The sequence below is a fragment of the Saimiri boliviensis genome, chromosome 5, assembly GCF_048565385.1.
Source record: "Saimiri boliviensis isolate mSaiBol1 chromosome 5, mSaiBol1.pri, whole genome shotgun sequence".
NCBI lineage: Eukaryota > Metazoa > Chordata > Mammalia > Primates > Cebidae > Saimiri > Saimiri boliviensis.
The window spans coordinates 124,963,204-124,986,293 of record NC_133453.1 but is presented as its reverse complement, the minus strand read 5'-3'; the positions used below and the strand labels follow the sequence as shown (position 1 = coordinate 124,986,293).

The following is a 23,090-nucleotide window of genomic DNA, read 5'->3' as shown; positions in this document are numbered from 1 at the left end:
TGTGTGTGTGTGTGTGGACATTCTTTTCTAACGAGAAGACCTGTGGCTTTCTTTGGGTTCTCAAGAAGGTCAGATGCAACTCCACCCACTTTCTATGTGGGTAAACTGAGGCACAGAGCAGTTAAGAGTTTCTGACTAAGACCTCACTGTGCCAGACCTCGGCTTTTAATATTATTCATCAGCTTCCCCAGGGTGTGTGAACCATGAGTCTCCCAAGATTCGGAGGCCTCTATAATTAATTATCCAAGCTAGGACATTTTAAGAGTGACCAGGGCATGGGACAATAGGTAAAAAGCAGAGGAGACTGGAACGGATGGCGGTCACCTTAAGTAAGAAGCTTCACCAAAGAAAAAAAAAAAGAGAGATCATGCTACTCAAAGTATGGTCCATGGACCAGCCACACGGCCATCACCTGGAACTTGTTAGAAATGCAGACTCTCAGGCCCCACCTGAGACCCCTGAATCAGAATTTGCATTCTAGCAAGATCCCCGGGTGTGTCTGGTAAGGTCTGAGAAGCCTGGTGGAGCAAAAGCCGCCTTGGAGACTGTGACAGTGCTCATTAGCAGGAGAAAGGTTCTGATAAGTCCTGTGGGAAACAAAGCTGTTAAACTTTCTTCAGCGGCTGTATCCCAAGCTTACACTGTTTTGCCCCAGTAAACTATAGACATAAATTTTAAAATCAAATATTTAAATTTTAAAATGAAAATGGAGAAAAGTAAAATTCTTTCTCTCTTTTCTCCCAGGCTCAGAAGTCTCCGTGAGAGAGGAGTCGGATATCGATCAAAACCAGAGTGACGATGGCGATACTGAAACGTCACCAACTAAATCTCCAACAACACCTAAATCGGTCAAAAGCAAAAATTCTTCAGGTACGATCACCAGTTCAAAACCACAAATAGATTTCCAGTTTGGGAGAGGGCAGCAGGTCAAATCAAGTGAAGGGAAGTGGGTGTCATCCCTTAAGCTTTATGAGTGACGCCTAAAAGCAGTAACTTTTCTGATATTTCATAACCCTCCCCCCACCCCAGGGGAAGGGGCTGTGGGCAATGGGACATTGTCCGGGTGGATCGTGCTCTTCGGCTCAACCAAGTCACCCTCCCAACTTCAAACAAGACTGCCTCCAGCCCACCCAGCACAGGAGGGGAGGGAGGCTCGGCGTCTAGGGCTCGTTCATGGAAGATCCTGATTCAGAAGGTGCTTCTCAGGAAGCAGGCTCTGCAGGTCCCTTTCCTCACCTTGATGACTTTGGAGAAAGGCCAGGTTTTTCAAAGAAGGGGAAAGACTCCAAGAGGTGGTGACGTTGCTCACCCGCAGTCTCAGCCTCCTGACCCTCAATGGTCCTTGAGAAGCCGTCTTGGTCTCTGGTTTTCATAAAGCCCTTTCCCCTGTACAAGGGGGCTCTCAGATACCCCATGGTAAGAGGGAGCTCCCAGGGGACTCGGCTCCCAGGGGACTCGGCTCCCAGGCGGCCCCTCCTCCCACAGCCTTCTCCAATACACCTGCCCTCACGTGCCAATGGCAGCCGGCAGCCTGAACTCCCCACCATCCAGGCCTTCAAAAGAAACCCCATAGGTAACAGGGTCACGTAGCTTTAGAAAGAAACTGCCTGGAGGCACTGCAGCCTTGTCACGGCTGCTCAGACAGGAAAACAGAGCTCACGGGGAGCCACATTTCAGAAATAAGCTTGGAGTCCTTAAAATACATCCTCTGTGCCTCACAGCATCAGTACTGCTGCTTTGTCTAAAGCAGTCTGGATTGCTTTCCAGAGGCTTACAAGATGAAACCAAAGGTTTCGGGAGTAGGTTTCTACTATCATTACAACTAAAAATTATCATTATTATTGTTATTATTAATAGCAGTCGTAGACCATGGCATTTATATAGCTTTTTACCTAATACAAAGAACTTCCGTCTATGTTATCACCTTTAATTTTCATAACCACCTTTTGAAGTTTTCTCCCTATTATTCAAAGGAGATTACTGAAACTCAGAGAGGTGACGTGACTTACCCAAGGTCACACAGCTAGTAGGGGGTCGGGGAGAATTTCAGCTCAGGTGGCTGGACCCCAAAAGCCATCCTCTCTCCGTCCCACTGAGCCCACGAGCCCATCAGTGTGAATTGTTACGACGTTGGCCAGGTTATGCGTTAATCTCAAATAGATGAGAGGGTAAGAAAACTCAAGACGCTGCCCTCGGGCAGGCGCGTGCCCAGCTGGACCTGAGAGGCGAAGCAGTTGAGCGCAGCAGAAGGTTGGAAGGGGAACTGAGACCTTCTTCAGAAGGGTGCTCTGAAGCAGAAGCGTGCTCCCCCACCTGGAACAGCCCGGAGGACATAGGGGTGGGACTCTCCCCAGAGAGACCCCACACACACACCAGCACCACCCCCCATGCCTGGTGCCCTAAAGACAGCCTGCTGGCTCTCGAGGCTGGCCCTGGCTCGGGACCCCTGGCTTTCGAACAGCCTGAGGAGCTGGGACTAGGGACAGCTGAGGCTTGGTTCCCTCCTCTCTGCAGAGTTCCCGCTCTTTTCCTATAACAATGGAGTCGTCATGACCTCCTGTCGCGAACTGGACAGTAACCGCAGTGCCTTGTCGGCCGCATCCGCCTTTGCCATAGCAACCGCAGGGGCCAACGAGGGCACCCCAAACAAGGAGAAATACCGCAGGATGTCCTTAGCCAGTGCAGGTACGTGGGGCGGTCTCCGCTCACAGGGTCCTTCCCAGGGTCAGCCCCAGTGGCAGGTGATAGCAGGCATGGCCCCGGGGACTTGCTCTGCTTTGGGTGTTTAAGGCGTGCTGCCGATGGCACAGGTGGGTCCTGTTAAAGCACCCACCCCACGGGGAGCTCCCTGCTTCAATCAGTTACACCCATTTTGACTTCGGCACCATCTTCCTGTTATGGAGGAGCTAAGTCGCAACCCCCACCTCCGCACACTGTTGGGGCTCTGCGCACACCCGGGCCTGAGCTCCACTCCTGGAGCCAGGGTCACTGCGCATTGAGACACAGCCCACCCTATCCCCTCCTCATCCAGCTCCCAACTGAATGCCGTCCACCCCACCCCCAAACTCCCACCCTGCAGGCCTTTGCCAGTGCTGACCCTCCTGCCCGGAGGCCCCTTCCTTGCCACCCATCGCCTTTTGCTCCTTGGCCAACTTCTACTCGACATAAAGCCCATTGCTCATGGGAACCTCTGGCACCCTCCATGCTCCCACCTCCCACTTCCTAAGCAGAGACTGGAGTAGGGGCCCCCGTGAGCTCTGGTCCCTGGGGAGGGCCTGCGTGGCTCTTGTCTTGGGAGCTTACCTGAACCTTCCAGCAGCTCCTGAAAGATGCGGGGGTCTGGGACAGGCTGGGCATGCATGGACCGCGTCCCCTGTGTCTGTGCTCTTGGGCAGACACTTGTTAAATATGTTACTATCCCCTGCCCGTCGCCCTCTCACCCCAGCTCAGCCAGATCCGAGAGGCAAATCCAGACTTGTGTCAAGCCCTGTTTCTCGTCCTCCTCTGTCCTCTCTCCCATCTGCCAGGGTTCCCCCCAGACCAGAGAAACGGAGACAAGGAGTTTGTGATCCGCCGAGCAGCCACCAATCGTGTCCTGAACGTGCTCCGCCACTGGGTGTCCAAGCACTCTCAGGTGGGTGGGAGCCCTCCCTGGGCAGGCTGCTGGGGCCCACCGGGCAATGGCCCCAGGAGCCAGCTGCCTTCCAAAAGCAGCTGCGGACAGAGTGAGCTGATGGCTGACAGTGGGGCGATGGGAGGGAGAGAGCTCAAGTGTGCCACCCTGATGTTCCGAGAGGGCCTGCTCAGATTCCCGAGGCGGGAACCAAGGACGTGGAAGGGATAAGGGGCCTCTGTCTGTCCGCCCTGCCTGTAGCAGGGGTACAGGTAGGTTTGTGCCTCCGCGGCCTGGGGGTACAGCCAGCTGAAGGATGGGCTTTGGTCTGGCCCCAGTGCCTTTATCTAAGATTCTTTAGGCCTGGAGAGCCTCTCGTGCCCTGCCAGGAAGCCAGCGAAAAGGAAATGAGGCAGGATAGAGACTGCAGCTCCCTCCTCTGCCTGGGCACAAACTGCAGGGCAGCTCAAAAACGGTAACCAGAGCCGCCCATCACACCTTCCCGGCAGGACTTTGAGACCAATGATGAGCTCAAATGCAAGGTGATCGGCTTCCTGGAAGAAGTTATGCATGACCCGGAGCTCCTGACGCAGGAGCGGAAGGCCGCGGCCAACATCATCAGGTAAAGGCGGTGGGTGCTTCCTGGCTCAGGCCTGCGTGCTGGGACAGGAGCCCTGCCTTCTGCCTCCACGTGAGCAGGTCAGAGGCCAGGGAGGTGAAGAGGGCCCTTGGCAGGAGGGACAGCCGCAAGTAGCAGTGCTGGGTAGAAGTGAGCTCTTGGGGGCAAGCTCAGGGCTGGGTGGTCCATCTGTCCTTTCCCCTCTCCCCACCCTGTACCAGTCCTTGATCTCTGAAGGAAGAACCCAGCACACTCCTCCACGTGTGTCTACCGCTGCTAACCCCTGTCTAGCCCGTGCCATCCAGTATGACAAGCGCTAGCTACACAAGGCTATTTACATCTTAGTGAAAAAGAAATCAAAGTGAAATTCAGTTCCTCAGGGGCATGAGCCCAGCAGCGTCGGCTTCACCCCTGGCACGTGGCTAGCAGCTCCTGTGCTGGATGGTACAGGGTATAGGACGCTCATCGAGGTCCCGTGCTGGGGCCCATTCTTCCCTCAGGCTCACAGTCTAGAATCACTTTTCAGGCCTCCCCATCTTCAGTACCCACCCCCGGTGCCCATGCATCAGCACACGTGCACACAGGGGCAGGACTGTGTGCATGCATGCACACACACGCACATGCACGTACATGCACACGCACACATGCACACATACATACACACATGCACACATATACACGCACATACACACACATGCACATACACATGCACGCACATTCACATGTACACACACATGCACACATGCACGTACATGCACATACACACATGCACATACACATGCACGCACATGCACATGTACACACACATGCACGTACATGCACACGCACATACGCACACACACATGCACATACACATACACGCACATGCACACATACACACGCACACATGCAGACATACACGCGCACGTGTGCACACATGCATTCACACATGTGCACACACGTGCACATGCATACACATGCACACACATGCACCTGCACACCTACGCACACACAGACACACAGACACGCACACAGCCACCACTCATGGTCCTCCCAGGAGGTCTCAGGAGTGTGCAGAGCCTCCCGCCCAGCATATTGATCAAAGCCACCCTCGGAGGGGGCTGTTCCCTGGGTACAGTGAAAGAGCAGGCTCTAGAGTTCGCAGCCCCGGTTTGGAGCGTGGGCCCACCATGCCCCAGCTGTGGGACCCCAGGTGACGCAGTTCCCTGAGGGGCCATTTCCTCAGCCTTCTGCCAGGCTGATCCGGAGAGCCGCTCCCCACAGCCCCAGCGGGACTGCAGGCCCCTGACTGTCCCCACGCAGCCCAGGGCCAGCTCTCCAGTGTCCACAGCCTCTGTTGGCACTCACCAGCTGCAGCTCTGAGCCCATCGCCGGCAGCGTGAAGCACTTTGGCCTGGCTTTGTGGGTCCACCCTCAGTCCCCACCGTGGGTACCACTCTCCTCCGCTCTCCCACCTCCAACCTGGCAGTCTGTCCTCTGGGCCTGTGGCCGCCGTGCCGCTGCCTCCCTGCTCCCTTCCTCTCATGCACCCTGCCATCCATGTGCTCGCGGGCACGCCTGCCGAACATCCAGTCCTGTGCTGGCAGCAGAGCTATGGGGCCGAATCAGACACAGGCCTGCCCTCAAGGGCTCCCTGCCTGAGGTGGCAGAAGGGCCATTCCCACACAGCCAGATACGGGAAGCCCAGAGGCTGAACGGGGTCAGGACCATCAGGAAAAAGAGCGTGAAGGAGGAATGGGAAAGGGTGCTCCTGGCGATGGGGATGGGCGAGGACAGAGGGGCGTGAGAGCACAGGCCTTGCGGGGCTGCCCGAGCTGGGGAGGGTTGCCGAGAGGTGAAGAGGGCTCACTGTGCCTTCCCGCTCCTGCCTAGGACTCTGACCCAGGAGGACCCAGGTGACAACCAGATCACGCTGGAGGAGATCACGCAGATGGTGAGCCCGGCCTGCCCTCTTGCTTTCCAAGGCTTTCCTCCTTGTTCTCCAGCCCAGGACCCCTGACCCAGCACAAGCATCACCTGTGTTCATTTTCTGTGGTTGTTGTGAAAAAATGCCACAAACTGGGTAGCTTAAAACAAGAATGGGTCGGGCGTGGTGGCTCACGCCTGTAATCCCAGCACTTTGGGAGGCCGAGGTGGGCAGCTCACCTAAGGTCAAGAGTTCAAGACCAGCCTGACCAACACAGCAAAACCCCATCTCTACTAAAAATACAAAAGTTAGCCAGGCATGATGGCGGGCGCTTGTAATCCCAGCTATTTGGGAGACTGAAGCAGGAGAATCACTTGAACCCGGGAGGTGGAGGTTGCAGTGAGCTAAGGTCGCCCACTGCACTCCAGCCTGGGCAACAGAGCAAGACTCCGTCTCAAAAAAAAAAAAAGTATTCTCTCATAGTTCTGGAGTTGGAAAAAATTAAGATATGAGAGGGAGGCCAGGCGTGGTGGCTAACACCTATAATCCCAACACCTTGGGAGGCTGAGGTGGGCAGATCACTTAAGGTCAGGAGTTCAAGACCAGCCTGGGCAACATGATGAAACCCCGTCTCTACCAAAAATATAAATTACCCGGTGGATAATTTATTGCGTGCCTACAATGCCAGCTACTTGGAAGGTTGAAGTGGGAAGATTGCTTGAGCGTAGGAGGCAGAGGCTGCAGTGAGCTGAGATCGAGCCACTGCACTCCAGCCTGGGTGATGGAGTGAGACCCCCAGTCCCAATCCCATCTCAAAAAACAAAACAAAACAAAAAAACACATGTATGTATGTTTGAGAGGTCGTGCTCCCTCTGAAGGCTGGAGGGGAGGCCCCGGTGGCGGTGTGAGAGCTGGCGTTCACCCCAGGTCAGCCTGACTCCAGAGCAAGAACTCTTCCACATTCCGTTCACCACTTTGCCTCATCCGCAGGAGTCGGGGTGCAGCTCACCACCTGCCCAGAAATTCTGGGACCCCAGAGAAAGAGCTGTGAGCACCATGAACAAATCCAAGCTAACAATGGCATTCCACACAGAGTAAGGGGACGATGGTCTTGTGCACTTCCGGAGTCCCGCTACAGCCCACTATTACCCAAGTCAGTGATACGCACCCCAGAATAAATGGCAGGCCACCCAGAGCCCTGGGCCCCTGCATCTCGGCCGCCAGGGATGCTCAAGACTGACTCACTCTGACCGCGCCACTCCTACCAGAGGCAGAGATTGTCCCATGCTGGCTCAGCCCCTGGCTGGCTGAGTGACCTTCAGTCTGCTGGAAGTAGCCAGCGTGGGGACTTGGGACTCTGGGTTCTGGGCCCCCGCTGCCGCCACCCCTCCCGCGTTCCCCTCCTGGTTCCTGGAAGGGGTGAGGGCACCTGTGAAGCTGTAAGCACTCTGTCACACTCTGCCCCCAGAGCAGCGCGGCAGGCCTGGGGCCCCAGGAACCCACACATGCCCCTCAGGCAGGGAGGTTGACGGTGCCCAGACCCTACTTCCTCCAGACTGACCCTTTGGGGCCAGAATGCTGAGTAAACCCTGAGAGAGAAGTGCTCCTCTCGGCAGCTGTCCTCGAGGGAGCCGGCCACACTCCGCTCCTGTTTCCCAGCAGGCCCCCCTGGAATGTTTACCCATCAAGGACATGAGGGCCCCTTGTTCCTTTGTGAACAGCGTAAGGTTCTTCCAAAACAAACAGCCACCAAGCTGCCCCTCCTTGTCCCCAGATCCCCGGGGGGTGCAGATCCGGGCTGCGAGGGCCCTGTGGCCTCGCTAGAGACAGTGAGGATTTTCAAAAGCCTGTAAGAGCTGGAGGAAGTTGTCAGTTTGGGCCTCTGCTCCAGGGCCACCCTCTCTCCTGGGCCACCCCAGAAGGGAGCAGAAGGAGCCTTCCACCCCACCCTGACCACACACCGCCTTCTGGCCTCTGGGTCTCAGCGCCGGGACCACTGGGCCATAAGCTACCCAGCCCCTTGAGCTCACCCTTGGCCCTGACGGTTCAGCCATCCTTGGCCCAGCCCCAGGGCACCAGGCAGGAACCTCAGATGGGAAGGCGGCTGGGCCACCCACCTGTGTTTATTCACTCGGCTGCTCCAGAGGCCGAGGGTCCCCTCTCGGTGAGCACACACGGGGTCCCCTGCCTGCATCGTCTCCCTGCAACCCAGCATCTCAGTGGCCTGCCGTTCTCTTCTCTGCATCCCCAAAGCCTCCATGTCCCCAGCACCCATGCTCCTTTCTCCTCTGCGTCCCCAAAGCATTCCTGTCCCCCACACCCGGGCTCCTGCACCTGGGTTTCTGTACACACGGCTCCCTGCCCAGGACAGCTCTGCCAAGAAACACTCACCGACAGCCACCACACAAACGCACAGACCCACACACACCACACACACACATACACCACACACATACCACACACACACCCCACACACACCCCACACACACCCCACACACACCCCACACACACACCACACACACACCACACACACACCCCACACACACACACACCACACACACATACACCACACATATACCATACACACACCACACACACACCACACAAACACACCCCACACACTACACAAATACACACACACCACACAAACACACCAGACACCACACACACACCACACCACACATACCACACACACCACACACATACCACACACACTACACAAACGCACACACCCACACACACCACACACACACCACACACACACTACACAAATACACCACACACACACACCAGACACCACACACACACACCACACCACACATACACACCACACATCACACATACCACACACACCACACACACCCCACACACACACACCACAAAAACACACACCTCACACACCTACCACACACACACACCACACACACACCACACACAGACACCACACACACACACCACACATACATACCACACATACCACACATACACACCATACATCACACATACACACCACACACACCACGCACACCCCACACACACACCACACACATACCACACACACACGCCACACAAACACACCCCACACATGCCACACACACATGCCACACAAACACACACCACACACATACCACAGACACCACACACACATACCACACACATACCACAGACACCCCACACACACACACACACACACACACTCCACACACATCACACACATACCACACACCACACACATACCAGACACACCACACACACACACCCCACACATACCACACACACACCACACAAATACACATACACACTACACAAACACCCCGGAACCCCCACACACTCCCCCCACACACACCAGACACCACACACACACCACACATACACACCACACATACATGCCACACATCACACACACACACCACACACCACACATACACACCACATACCACACACACACCACACTACACACACCATACACATACACCCCACACCATACACACACACACACACACACACATATACCACATACACTACACACCACACATACACACAGACACCACACACACCCAGCAAACACACATACCACACCACAGACACACACCATGCACACAGCACTCACATACCGCATACACACACACTACACATACACACCACATACACATCACCCACACAGGCACACACACCACCACACACATACACCACACCACACACACCACAGATACCACACCACACACACCACATACATACATCACCCACACAGGCACACCACACACACACACACACAGCCCACATGACAGATACCACACACACACACCACATACACCACACACACCCAGCAAACACACACCACACACACCACACCACAGACACACATATACTACATACACCACACAGAGACACTACACACACCCAGCAAACACACATACCACACCACACACACCTCCCGACCACACACCACACAAATCACGCCACAGCACTCACACACCACATACACACACACCATACCACACACACATACACACCACACACATCACACACACACCACACCACATACACACGTCACCCACACAAGTGCACACCACACACACACCATAGATACCAGACATGCACACATCACACACACACCACACATACACCACAGATATCACACATGCACACACACACACCACACACATACCACACGCACCACATAGACAACACACACATTACCCACACAAGTGCACACCACACACACACACCACAACCACACCACACACACACCACACACCACATACACAACGCACAGATTGCCCACACAAGTACACAGCACACACCCCACACACACACATACACCCAGATACCACACATAAACACCATGTACACACACCACACCACATACACCCATCACCCACAGAAACACACCACACACACATCACCCACATACACATGCACACACTGCACACCACAAACACCCCGTACACGCCACCCACACACCACACGGCACACGCACAGACACACACACAAGCTGTTTTTCCCCCATGGTCCCTGCTTTTCACATGACTCGGAACCCCTTAGGCTGGACTCCCTGAGGTCAGGGCTGCGTTTCCTGCTTTCCTATCTCAGTGTGTAGCGAGGGCCTTGGCGCGGACCTCAGAGCATGTCTGCAGAGGAAATGGGAAGGGAGATACTTAGTCTGGGAGGGATGGCCCCCGTCCTGGGAACCAGGAAGATGGGCTGCCTGCGGGGGCTCAGCCCGGCCCCCGGGACTTCTGGGCAGGGTGAAATGAGCATGAGAAAGGGAAGTCAGGAGGCGCGTGAGGCAGTCATCACGGAGCACCTGCTGCCCGAAGGTTTGACACCCTCCTCTGTGGCGCAGATGGGCCTGAGGTGGTGGGGGGAGGATTCTTGTCCTAACTCATCCCCCGGTGGACACAGGCTCCCTGCAAGACCCACACAGTGGTCCCTTTCCCCAGCGCCCTCCAGCACCCTGCACTCAGATCCAGCAGACCTTCCACGATGGTGCCCAGCTCACTGGCCTCCCCATGCCCACCTCTCATCCCTCTCCTGCCCTGGCCACCACTGTCCCCTGGCTAATGTTTCTCTGGGGATTTTCTCTAATCAAAGGGCCCAAGTAGTGGACACCCTTAATGATGGTTTCTGAGGGTGGCCCCTGGGGGCCAGAAACACGGCCTGAAGCCCAGGACTGTGGCGAAACAGCTGGCTTCTGGGCACAGGACCGACCCAGGAGCTCATCACACCTGGGAGGCCACACCTGCTAGTTTCAAAAGGAAATTATAGAGAGCCCGTCGTGGGCTCAGGCGGATCCTGAAGGGAGTGGCCAGGCACAGCCTGGAGTCAGACAACCTGGGCTCTGGCCCTAGTCACCCGCTTCCAGCTTTGCAGCTCGGGCCCATGGTTCACCTCTGGAGGCCTCTGCTGTCTCATGCCTGTGCTGGGGTAATGGTCGCTCCCTGGCAGGGTGGGTGAGGGCGGTCTGAGCATTGGCCTGCACACACTGGCGCGACAGGACAGGGCCGTCTCCCTCCATCTCCCCTCATCACCCTGCGTCCACCCACCCACCAGATTCGAGGCAGCTGAGAATCCAGGAGGTGGGCCTAACTCAAAACCTTGCTCCCCTAACCCAAAACCAGGCTGAAGGCGTGAAGGCTGAGCCCTTTGAAAACCACTCGGCCCTGGAGATCGCGGAGCAGCTGACCCTGCTGGACCACCTCGTCTTCAAGAAGATTCCTTATGAGTAAGTGTTGCGGGCATCACCCTGCCGCCCTCCGCTTCCCCGGGCCCTGCCTTGGATGGCACCCCGGAAGCATGTACAGTGAATTTACAGAGCTGCACAGACCCTCTACAGCTTGAAATAACAGTGCCCGGGTCGGCGGACTGAGGGAGAAGCTCTATTCCTGTTCCTGCACCCCAGCCCCCCAGCCCCCCAGCCCCGCAGGTTCTCTCCTTACCTGTCAGCTGCACACATACACACTTTTCTGGAAGCATCTCCAACTCAGAGCTCCTAGAGAGTATCTAGAAAAGAGCTTGTGTTCACGTGTGTATTCACATGTACCTGTAGGAAAATGTGCACATAGGCATGACCCTGGGCACGTGTGTGGGTCCAGTGACCTCCAGGAGCTGACTTAGGGGACAGGTGTGGACTTTGAAGAAGTCCCAAGGCCTTCTGTCACCTGCTCCGGCCTCAGTCCTCGCTTGTGTCCATCACAATTATTCTACTTACATAATTTTCTTTTTTTTTTTTTTTTTTTTTTTTTGAGACAGAGTTTCGCTCTTGTTACCCAGGCTGGAGTGCAATGGCGCCATCTCGGCTCACCGCAACCTCCGCCTCCTGGGTTCAAGCAATTCTCCTGCCTCAGCCTCCTGAGTAGCTGGGATTACAGGCACGTGCCACCATGCCCAGCTAATTTTTTGTATTTTTAGTAGAGACGGGGTTTCACCATGTTGACCAGGATGGTCTCGATCTCTCGACCTCATGATCCACCCGCCTCGGCCTCCCGAAGTGCTGGGATTACAGGCTTGAGCCACCACGCCCGGCTCTACTTACATAATTTTATCTACCTCTTCCTTCATCTGACGCTATGCCAACCTGTAATTTTAATTACACTATTAAAAATAGCATAAACACTATTTTTAATAAGTACGCAGCATTCTCTCACAGCGTGGTACTAAGCCCTGAGGCGGTTTTCAGTCTTCACTTTTATATTTATTGCTGCAGTAAACATCCTTGTAAAAATACGTCTCCGCAATCCTAACAGTGGTCCCAGGATGCTTTCCCAAAATTGGGCTCTCCTGATTTGTATCACTGCGCTTTTGACCTCAGCCCCACCTGGCGCTCTCGCGGCCCTCCCCAGCGTGGGTGCTGCCTCACATAAATAGAGAGGGCTGGCACTTGGAGACCTGTGACATCTCCCGGGCGTAGAAGCAGCCGATATTCCGGATCTGTCCCTCTAGGAGGAGAAGCGGGCTATGTTTTCAGATGCGATCACCTCCCCTGGCCCCTTCTGCCCACAGGACTCTGCTGAGGTCTCCTCTTCCTGTCACTTTGTGACGTCAGGAGCCTGTGGCTTGGCTTGCAGGCTTTTTAAGCCCTTTATCCGCCCCTTTTTTGTGGTGGTCTCTTTTTTAAGAGACAGGGTTTCATCATGTTGGCCAGAATGGTCTCGGCCTCTTGACCTCATGATCCGCCCACCTCGGCCTCCCAAAGTGCTGGGATTACAGGCGTGAGCCACCATGCCCAGCCAGTTCTGTGGTATTCTCTTCCCTCATTCTATGCACCAGCCGCTGCAATGACTAAAATGTGAATTCTTCCTGGCAGAAGATAAGATTCATAACAAAACGTTCTGTCCGCCGCACCTCACGAGTTATCACGTGCCTTCCCACGCCGTGTTTCAGCCTCCCAGTAGCTCTGTGAGGAAACGATTGCCATTATTCCCATTTTACAGAAGAGGAAACTAAAGCCCCGCGCCATAAAGGCTTTGCCTGAGGCCACACGGCTGCTACAAGTCAGAGCTGGATTTGAGCCCAGGGTTCCTTCCCTCCGGGGCTCAGAAATGACAGCCTCAAAAAGCCAAAATACCATAAAATAAAAAGCACAGAGCAATGAAATCAGCGAGGAAAATCTCACCTCTGCCCCGCCTGGGTCTCCCCTTGCTTCCCGCAGGGAGTTCTTCGGACAAGGATGGATGAAAGTGGAGAAGAATGAAAGGACCCCTTACATCATGAAGACCACCAAGCACTTCAATGACGTGAGTTTGGATGGAGCGCCGCTCTCACTGGGGTTTTTCTTCGGCAGGAGCCTCAAGCGGTTGGGTAGAGAGGGGTCCGCACGCCCGGCTGGAAGCAGACTCCCGGTCCTCTCCAGCCGTGCCAGCCTTCGCCATGTGGCCCACGTGGCCTGAGGCTGCCTGTCTCACCTCAGTCTCAGTCTCTCCTACTAAGTGGAGCTGACCATGGAAAGGTCATCCTATGATGACCTTTGGGGAGGTCACGTGAAGACACTCAGTCCAGCCCTGGCTGTAAGCCCTCAGCCAGGACTTGTGATTCCTAACAGGGGTCCCTTCTCAGAGCACGGTTTTTGGAGACTCTGTAGCCAAGGGAACAGGAATGAATGAAGGATTAGAAGGAAAGGAGGGAAGACCTTGCTTTGCTTCCTGCTTTTTAACCTCGTCTCAGTATTAGCAATAGGCACTATTTGGCTAGTCAATGGCAGACAGCTTCCCTCGAATTCGTGTGTATCCAGAACCCTCAGAATCTCCTAATGTTTTGGCTGTTTCAGCTACCCAAGAAGTGATGTCCTACTCACTGCCCGCTTCTTGCCTTTCCCTGTGGTAAGATGGTCTTTTGGGATGACTTTAAAGAGAATTCTCTTTAATGTTAGGAGGGCACAGTGCTAAGCAAGACTAAGGCTCCTGAAGGTCCCTGGCTGGGATCAGGATGGCCCAATATCCAGCTCCTCCAGCCCCCTCCTCTAGACCCCCCAACCCCAGCTTTCCTGGGGAACAGCTGTTGAGAAGGGACCAAACACTGGACCCGCAAACTGGCCTGGCATAAGCAGCTCAAAGGGCTTGGACTGGCCCTGACCAGCACACCGAGTTCAGACAGGTCCATCTCACACCCCCAGCTCCCAGAATCTCTTCTCACAAAAGCGTGGGAGCAGCAGAGTACTGGGGGCCAGACAGGTCCCAGAGCCTTCTGAGACACGGTTCATGTCCACAGGGAGCATTTGCAACATTCTTTAATAAGAATATCCACTGCCTCCTAACCAGGTGCCTACCTTGTGCCTAGCACTGAGCTTTTCGTGCATAGTAATGTCATTCAAAACTCACATCAAATAAAAGATGGGGGTTACGCCAGGCATGGTGGCTCATGCCTGTAATCCCAGCACTTTGGGAAGCCGAGGCAGGTGGATCACTTGAGGTCAGGAGTTCGAACCCAGCCTGTCCAACATAGCGAAACCCCGTCTCTACTAAAAATACAAAATTAGCCGGGCATGGTAGTGCATGCCTGTAATCCCAGCTACTCGGGAGGCTGAGGCAGAAGAATCGCTTGAACCTGGGAGGCAGAGGTTCTGGTGAGCCAAGATCGCGCCACTGCACTCCAGCCTGGGCAACAAGAGCAAAACTCCATCTCAAAAAAAAAAAAAAAAAAAAGATGGAGGCTGTCCTCACATTTTACATAGGCAGAACCCAATGCTTTGGAAGGGCAAATGCTGAGGTCCCCTAACCAGTGTGTGGTAACTCACAGCCTCCTTGCTGCGCGGTGCAATCGACTGAGTGAGAAAAAGAAAAAAGAAAAATCCCTCCCAGCAATTTCCCCACAGTTGCGCAAGTTCCAACTTCTGAACCACAGAGACAGGTCCACTCCCAGCCTCGTGACAGCCCTGAGAACACTTGCACTCAGCATCCTCATTCTTCCGAGTTTAATCATCAACACAAAAGAGCCTTTGAGGGCCGATGGTGACAGCACATGACTCCACTTGTCCTGATGCCTTGGCTGGGCCACGTCCTGCCAACCCCAGCCAGGGATGCCCCCTGGCCCGCACACCAGATGCGGCAGGGTCCTCAGCAGCCTGGAGGAAACAAGAAAGGCAGAGGGATTGCAGCTCAGGGGAGGAATCCTTGGGGCCTCCTAGACCTGGGCACCCAGTGGTTCCTGCAGTGAGCGCAGCAGCAGAAAGGAGACCCATGTGCCTCTCAGGAGACAAAGAGGGACAGAGCCCAGGCCTCAGGAAACATGCCTGACAGAGGCCTGATCTGACCGCACATTAGAGCACCAGGCAGCAAATCCCTGTCCCCTCCCTTCCCCTGTCCCACTGTGCGCCCAGGGGTGAAGCAAGTGTAAGACAGGCGTTTGAAGTGAGCATTCATTGAGTGAATACCACACACTAGACGCTGTGCTGAGGACCTGCTTCAAATGCACCATCTCATTTAACCCTGTCATTCCCACTTTGTGGAGGAAGAAACTGAGGCTCAGGGAGGGGACACTTCATCCCCAACATTACGCAGCAAGAGAGTACAGTTCCGAACACACACAGTCCGCCTCAGAGGCTGCCCTCGTAACAACCTGGCATTTGACCATCTCTGCCCAAATCCACCATTCGGTTCTGATACACAGGATGTCGCTGGCATGACAGCGATTTTCCCCGTCACTCCCCAGCCCAGTCCTGTTTGCTGTGTTCTGGTCCTTTTGCCTTTAATTTCTTTGTCCTCTTCGCTGGCACTGGCCAGGGTCATCAGGACCATGGCCGTCTCTCCAGGACAGTGTGGGACAGACACAGTGATCATGTGTCTCCTTCTTAGGTTTTGTGTTTTTTTCTGGGTTTTGTTTTTGTTTTTGTTTTTGTTTTTTGATTTTTTGAGACAGAGCCTCCCTCTGTTGCCCAGGCCGGAGTGCAATGGTGCGATCTCAGCACACTGCAACCTCCACCTCCCAGGTTCAAGCAATGATCGTGCCTCAGCCTCCCGAGTAGCTGGGGCTACAGGTGCCCACCACTGCACCCAGGTAACTTTTGTATTTTTAGTAGAGACGGGGTTTCTCCATGTTGCCCAGACTGGTCTCAAACTTCTGACCTCAGGCGATCCACCCACCTCAGCTCCCAAAGTGCTGGGATTACAAGTGTGAGCCACTGCACCCGACCACCTTCTTGGTTTCAAAGGAGGTGCTTCTAATATTTCCCCATGAGGAATGTTTGTCTCTTTACCATTTTTTTAAAAATTGTCTTTTATTCCTTGGGTGCTAATGGATTTAACCATGGATAAATATAGAATTTTATCAAATACTTCTTTCTGCATCCATGGAGATGGTCATATGCTTTTTCTCCCTTAATCTGTTGATATGGTAAGTGACAGTTACACTTTTTTCCCAATATTCAAACATCTTGCATTCCAGTGACAAACCCAGTGCAGTCACAGTATATTAAACAAACGGGTGTGTAACTTTCCTTTCTTGTATTACCCGTCTCTGGTGTCAGTATCAAGGTAATACTGGCTTCACAGAATAAACTGACAGATATTCCTTTTATGGCTCTTCTCTGGAAGATTAGGCTAATCTATTCATTTCAAAAGTTAGTGTAACTTTTATATAAAACTGTTTTTAACTTCCATGTTCTCTTGATGGAAAAAAAATTTTAACTACTTAATTAAGAGGTATAATACTTGTCCTATTTTATGCTATTATTCCTTTCTGATTCTTTTAATTGGTAGTTGCATTCTTAAGTAGTTTTACAATTCATTCTTTTTGATAAACATCCTTTAGAAATTGCTTTTGAGAAGGTTTCTTGGCAATAAAGCCCTCTAATTTTTAATTCATCTGCAAATGCCCTTTTACTGCCTTTTTTAAAAATAGTAGTCTTTTTTAACTTTTTATTTTAAAATAATTAAAGAGTCACAAAGGCCAGGCACGGTGGCTCACACCTGTAATCCCAACACTTTGGGAGGCCAAGGCAGGCATCACTTGAGGTCAGGAGTTTGAGACCAGCCTGGCCAACATGGTGAAACGCCATCTCTACTAAAAATACAAAAATGAGTCAGGCCTGGTGGCGCATGCTTGTAATCCCAGCTACTCCAGAGGTTGTGGCAGGAGAATCGCCTGAACCCAGGAAGCGGAGGTTGCAGTGAGCTGAGATGGTGCCACTGCACTCCAGCCTGGGTGACAGAACGAGACTCTGTCTCAAACGAAAAAAAAAAAAAAAGAGCAAGTTGCAAGGGAATGTACTGGAAAGCCCGGTGCCTTCTGCTGTCCTAGCTGCTTGCGATTCTAATTCCCTCATCTTCTAGCCCAGCTTCCCACCCCTGCCGCACTGTTCCGGGTCCAACCTGCACTTGATCCATTTGTGCGCATGTCATGGTTGGGCAAGTGATGGAGTCCCTGAAGACGTCTTCTCCTGTGTATACGAGACCAGCAATACTCCAAAGTGCGTCCTAAGCTCTAGTTGTGTGATTGGGGATTCCCTGAGAACTCAGTTCCCTTTAACTGTTTATTCTTCCAGGTGAACTTTAGAATTACTTTGTCTAGAATTACTCTTCTAGAGAAAATTCCTGTAAGTGTTTTTTTGTTTGTTTGTTTTGGTTTTGGGGGGGTTTTTTTTTAGATGGAGTCTCGCTCTGTCGTCTAGGCTGGAGTGTGGTGGCGTGAGCTCGTCTCACTGCAGTGTCCGCCTCCCTGGTTCAAGGATTCTCCTGCCTCAGCTTCTCGAGTAGCTGGGACTACAGGCGTGTGCCACCACACCCAGCTAATGTTTTTTGTATTTTTTGTAGAGACAGGGTTTCACCATGTTGGTCAGGCTGGTTTCGAACTCCTGACCTCAAATTATCTGCCCACCTCGGACTCTGAAAGTGCTGGGATTAGAGGATGAGCCACCATGCCTGGCCTGAGTGTTTTATTGGATTACATTAAACACATGTATTTGTTTTCAGAGAAATTGTATTCCCATTTGGGAATTTGATCCCAAGCCTTTTATATCCTTTGATGACCTGTTTTTTCCATCCTACACAGTTCTCATTAAGTTCCTAGATATTTACAAATTCCCATTGCTATTTGGAAGGTTGTATTTTTGTTATATTTTCTAACTGATTATTGCTTATGTATATAAGAACTTTTCCTTTTTGTGTGTTGAAGCTTTAGCGAGCAGCAAGCTCTGCTATCATTCCTGCAGTTTTCCAGTGCCTTCTCGTATTTTCACACAGGCAATCGGATCTGCAAACAGTGATCACTTATCTTTGCGATACTTACTCCTCTTTTTTTTCCTGTCTGATTGCATTGGCTTAAAGATCAGTAACCTGATTGCTTCCGAAATCATCCGCAACGAGGACATCAACGCGAGGGTGAGCGCCATTGAGAAGTGGGTGGCCGTGGCTGACATATGCCGCTGCCTCCACAACTACAACGCTGTGCTGGAGATCACCTCATCCATGAACCGCAGCGCAATCTTCCGGCTCAAAAAGACGTGGCTCAAAGTCTCCAAGCAGGTGCGGGCAGGAGGCTGGCACCACTGCCTGCCTGGGGCTGGATTGGGGCTGGGGCAGGAAGACCAGTGGGCTGGCCAGTGGACATTCACAAGTGGGCAAAGGACTGGGTTGAGGTCTAACGCTCGCAGGTGAAACAAGAGAATCACTTCCCCTCTATCACCTGGGACCAGATAGCAGGCCCACAGATGTGGTAGTGGGGCCGTGGGACTATAATTCCCACTTGAGTAATTCATGCCCCGAAGTGGATTGTTTCCTTTTCTTCTGGAGTTGGGGCAAGAGTGTTGTCTTGAAGGGGATCTGCAGGGTGGCTGAGAGGGTGGTCAGATGAGCCTTCTGTGGGATGACCCCTCCGTCAGATGACCGTGCAAGCCCCTTCCCAGGATTCTCATTTCACCTGCCCTTCTGGTCACCAGAGAGTTAGCTGCTCCCAGGTACCTGTTGGCTGGCTGATCACCTTAAATGTGGGCTTGATCCCTATTCACTCAGAACATGAAGCTGAAAAGCCAGAAACATACAACATGAACAGAAAACCCTAAGATAGATTCTTCCTCAGGAATAAAGTGTCTGCACTGGGGTCAGGAGGGACCAGCACCCCTTATAGGAGAGCACAGTGAAGCAATTGGGCCACTTCCTTGGTGCGGGACCAGAGACTCCAAGGGTCCTGTCTCATCTGGACCACTCTGGACTTCCAGACTGTGTCCTCCTCGTTATTCTCTTTATCACCTGCTCCTCACTACCCTCTTCATGCCAATGGCAGGTCATGAACCCACCCACCAAGCAGGCGGCATGTCCATAATCCTCCCTACATAGCAGCCAAATTCGGGAAAGCGTTGACATCTCTGCTGCCCTTCCCCCACCTTCTGGTCCCTCCAGCAGGACTACAGAACATGCAGGGACACCCCATTACAATCCAGTGAGACTGGGCCACTTGCTTCTTGGCACACAGAGGTGGCCAGGCTTAGGGCAAGGACTGTGAAAGATGCTACTTTTGTTTGCGGGCTCCAGGAAAGAGCAGAGCTCAGGAGTACGGGAACTCAAGAGCCGCAGGCACAGCCGGCCAGGCATGGTACGGGCCGTCGTGAACTCCTGGAGGCAGATGTTGAGCAAGGCTCTGCAGAACCTCCACGTCACCCAACCTCATTTGGGTCGTCAGGGTTCAGGCAGGGCCCTGGGTGCGATCTGGGGACCCACTCCAGCTTAATCAATCTCTCCTTCTCGCCTGCACTGTGGGAATGACGTCATCCTTTCCAGAGGCCCTGCAGACCCTGTCAGTTTCCCACCCCACTTAGTCTTCTGGGAACCCACACTCCGTCCATTTCTTGGTCTCATTCTCCAGCATCGCCCTCCTCATGGAGTTGGGTGAGAACGAACTTGGCCATCCTGAAATCTTCTGTTCTCTCCAGAGAGGGCAAATCAAGAGCAGTCGGTGGTCAGGGCACGTGACCCCACCTGTGTTCTGGGATGTCATTCTGGACCTAGGGTCAGCTGGCTGGGTCCAAAAAATCCAAAATGCCTTTGGCACCACATGAGGTCTCCACCCTCTATGGCAGTCTGGACTCTGGACCCAGCTGGCTTCTGCAGCCCCCAGCCATGTAAGAGTTGTGTGTCTGCACAGCACCTGGCCCCAGGAGCTTCTGGGAGTGCCTGGCCATGGCCGGCTCAGCACCAGCCAGCGGCAGTTCGTTCTCTCTCAAAGGCATCCCGTGGACACTGCAGACCCTCTGAAATGGCCACATTTCTTAGGTGGCCTGAACTGTAACCTCGGCAGCCAGTTCTCATTGCTCCCTTTAATGTGCTCACCATGGCAGAAAAGCATTATATCCAAGTCTGATTCAGCCCTCAGCAAGAGTCAGCAAGAGTCAGGCGGTTGGGTTTCCTTTGGGATTTTTCATTTCCCCGTTCTTCTTTTAACCCCTCTCCCCATCCTCTTTGCAAAAAAAAAAAAAAGAAAAGAAAAGAAAGAGAGAAAGGAAAGGAAGAAAGAGAAAGAAAGACCTCAAAAGAGCATCTGACCATGATGTTCTCCATTGGACAGTACAATGACTGACATGGATTTGTGTCGCCTCCTGGGGATGGCTGTGCTTTAGTAGAGACAAGATCCTGGCATTGGCTAACAATACATTTTGGCCTCTCTGGGAGGGAACCTTCTTGGCCAGCCGGAAGTCCGCTGGGTGAACAGGAAGTGATGGAGTTCAGGAGACCACAGAATCATCTTTCTTCCTCATACTGACTCCAAGGCAGGCTCCTTGCTTGGTCCTTGCTTTGGATTACAAATTCCAAGGGCCCCCCATTTCTACTGGCTGATGTCCACACCTAACAGAGAAGCCCAAGATCCTGGACGCTTGGCGTCCCATGGGGCATCAGAGGATCGAAACTCCTGGCCCTGCCCAAAGATACTTGAGCAACTTCACCTCCAAACATAGTTTTTAAGCAGCAGCTCAGAAAATTGTGTGTCTTCCGAGGCCACAGAGCTACTTGCGTGTCCACCCTGAGAGGAGCAGGCACACACAGCAAGCATGGGGATGTGGAGGAAAGTAAAAATGTCCCCAGCTCAGAGCCACAAATTGGTGCCAGTGGATTTAGAAACACCATGCATCAGAATATCTTCTGCACATTTTCGTGGCCTCAGAGCACGGTGGCACTTCACCTAGAGCCGCATGGCCACTGGGACCTCCTGATCAAGCTTCTGTGTTTCCCACAATTCTTGAATATCTGAACTAGTATTGCCTCAGGGAACACCCATACTTACCCTCCCATTTTCCAGATGGGAATACTGAGGCCCAGAAAGGCAAGAGGAGTGGTGATTTGCCGGTCGGCATGCCAAGGGGAGGTGACAGAGCCTGGGGAGGCCCTGGGTTTCCTGACTCAGCCCCCACCTCTGACTTCAAGCCATATCAGGTCATTCCTCTGCAGGTGGATGGGGACGAAGAGGAAAGAGGGTGCGCTTCTGAAAAAGGGAAATTGCAGGAGGGAAGCTGAGACTCTGGGACAGAGGTCAGCCAGGGCATCCGGGCTTCGCCAGGCTTCAGAGAGCAGACATCTCACGCGAAAGCAGAATCATCTGCCTTGGCTCCATGTGGTGTGTGCTCTTCCGTTGCACGTCTCTTCCGTCGGATTGAGAACACCGTTGTCCTCTGAACAGGATTAGCCTACGTCACGTGGCGAGGCTTTTCCGCTCGTTGATAAGGCATGGAACTGAATGGCCCACTCAGCCCTCCTTTCCTCTTGAAGACCACACACAGATCTCCTCCCGTCAGAATGGAGACTGAGATTGTCCTTTTCAGTAGACACATTTCTCAGCAGAAATCTGCCCCCAACATTGGGCGTGTGCTTGTCCTCTGGAACCGTGTCCCCTCTAGGCTGACTAGGGTTCTGGTGGCGTGACACACATGCTTGGCTGCGCTCCAGCGGTTCCTGAGCCGCTTTCTGAATCTAGAGGAACAGAGCTGTGAAGGAATCTCTAACCCGTCTCACCATTGTATCAGTGAGGGAGCTGAGGATCTCTGAGGGAGAGGGCCTTCCTCAGGCTACACAGAGCAAGGTGCACAAAGCCAGGTGTGACCCAGGATGGTCCATGCTTCAGACAGACTCCAGCCACGGAAACTCTGCTCCAGCCTGATGTGTGTGCTGGGTCCGGCGGGGGCGCGCGCCAAAACCCTTCACTGTGGGGCTTCCTCTTCTTCAGCCAGGCCTTTCTTTTCTGATCATCAGTCTGTCTCCCATCTTCCTTCTTGATCCTTAGATGTGGGTGGTGTTCCGGGTGTGTAAAAGGGAACATGTGAGATGAGGGTCCTGTCCTTTGGGTGTAGTTCATGAGAAAAATCAGGAAAATGAAAAATCAGCCCTTTCCTGCTCTGAGCGCGGGCTCCTAGGAGTCACCCAGCAAGTCCTTCTAAACTGCCCAGGTCTCAGGATCCTGCAGCATTTCCAAGAGCCAAATCCACAGTCAGGTCTCTCACACCCGCTTCCTCGCTTCTGAGAGAGGTGTGAGCACAG

General features: G+C 53.3%; 1 protein-coding gene across 2 annotated transcripts in view; it reads left to right on the top strand.

Moving 5' to 3' along the window:
* The window catches only part of RASGRF1 (Ras protein specific guanine nucleotide releasing factor 1), a 128,544-nt gene that overhangs the window by 86,597 nt on the left and 18,857 nt on the right, over positions 1-23,090 (top strand). For both annotated transcript variants that reach the window (XM_010350423.3, XM_003921695.4), the window contains exons 16-23: positions 745-870; positions 2,515-2,685; positions 3,528-3,634; positions 4,123-4,235; positions 6,105-6,165; positions 11,760-11,863; positions 13,790-13,874; positions 18,897-19,094. In XM_010350423.3, coding sequence (XP_010348725.1) covers positions 745-870; positions 2,515-2,685; positions 3,528-3,634; positions 4,123-4,235; positions 6,105-6,165; positions 11,760-11,863; positions 13,790-13,874; positions 18,897-19,094 — 965 coding nt within the window. The remainder of the gene's footprint in view (positions 1-744; positions 871-2,514; positions 2,686-3,527; positions 3,635-4,122; positions 4,236-6,104; positions 6,166-11,759; positions 11,864-13,789; positions 13,875-18,896; positions 19,095-23,090) is intronic.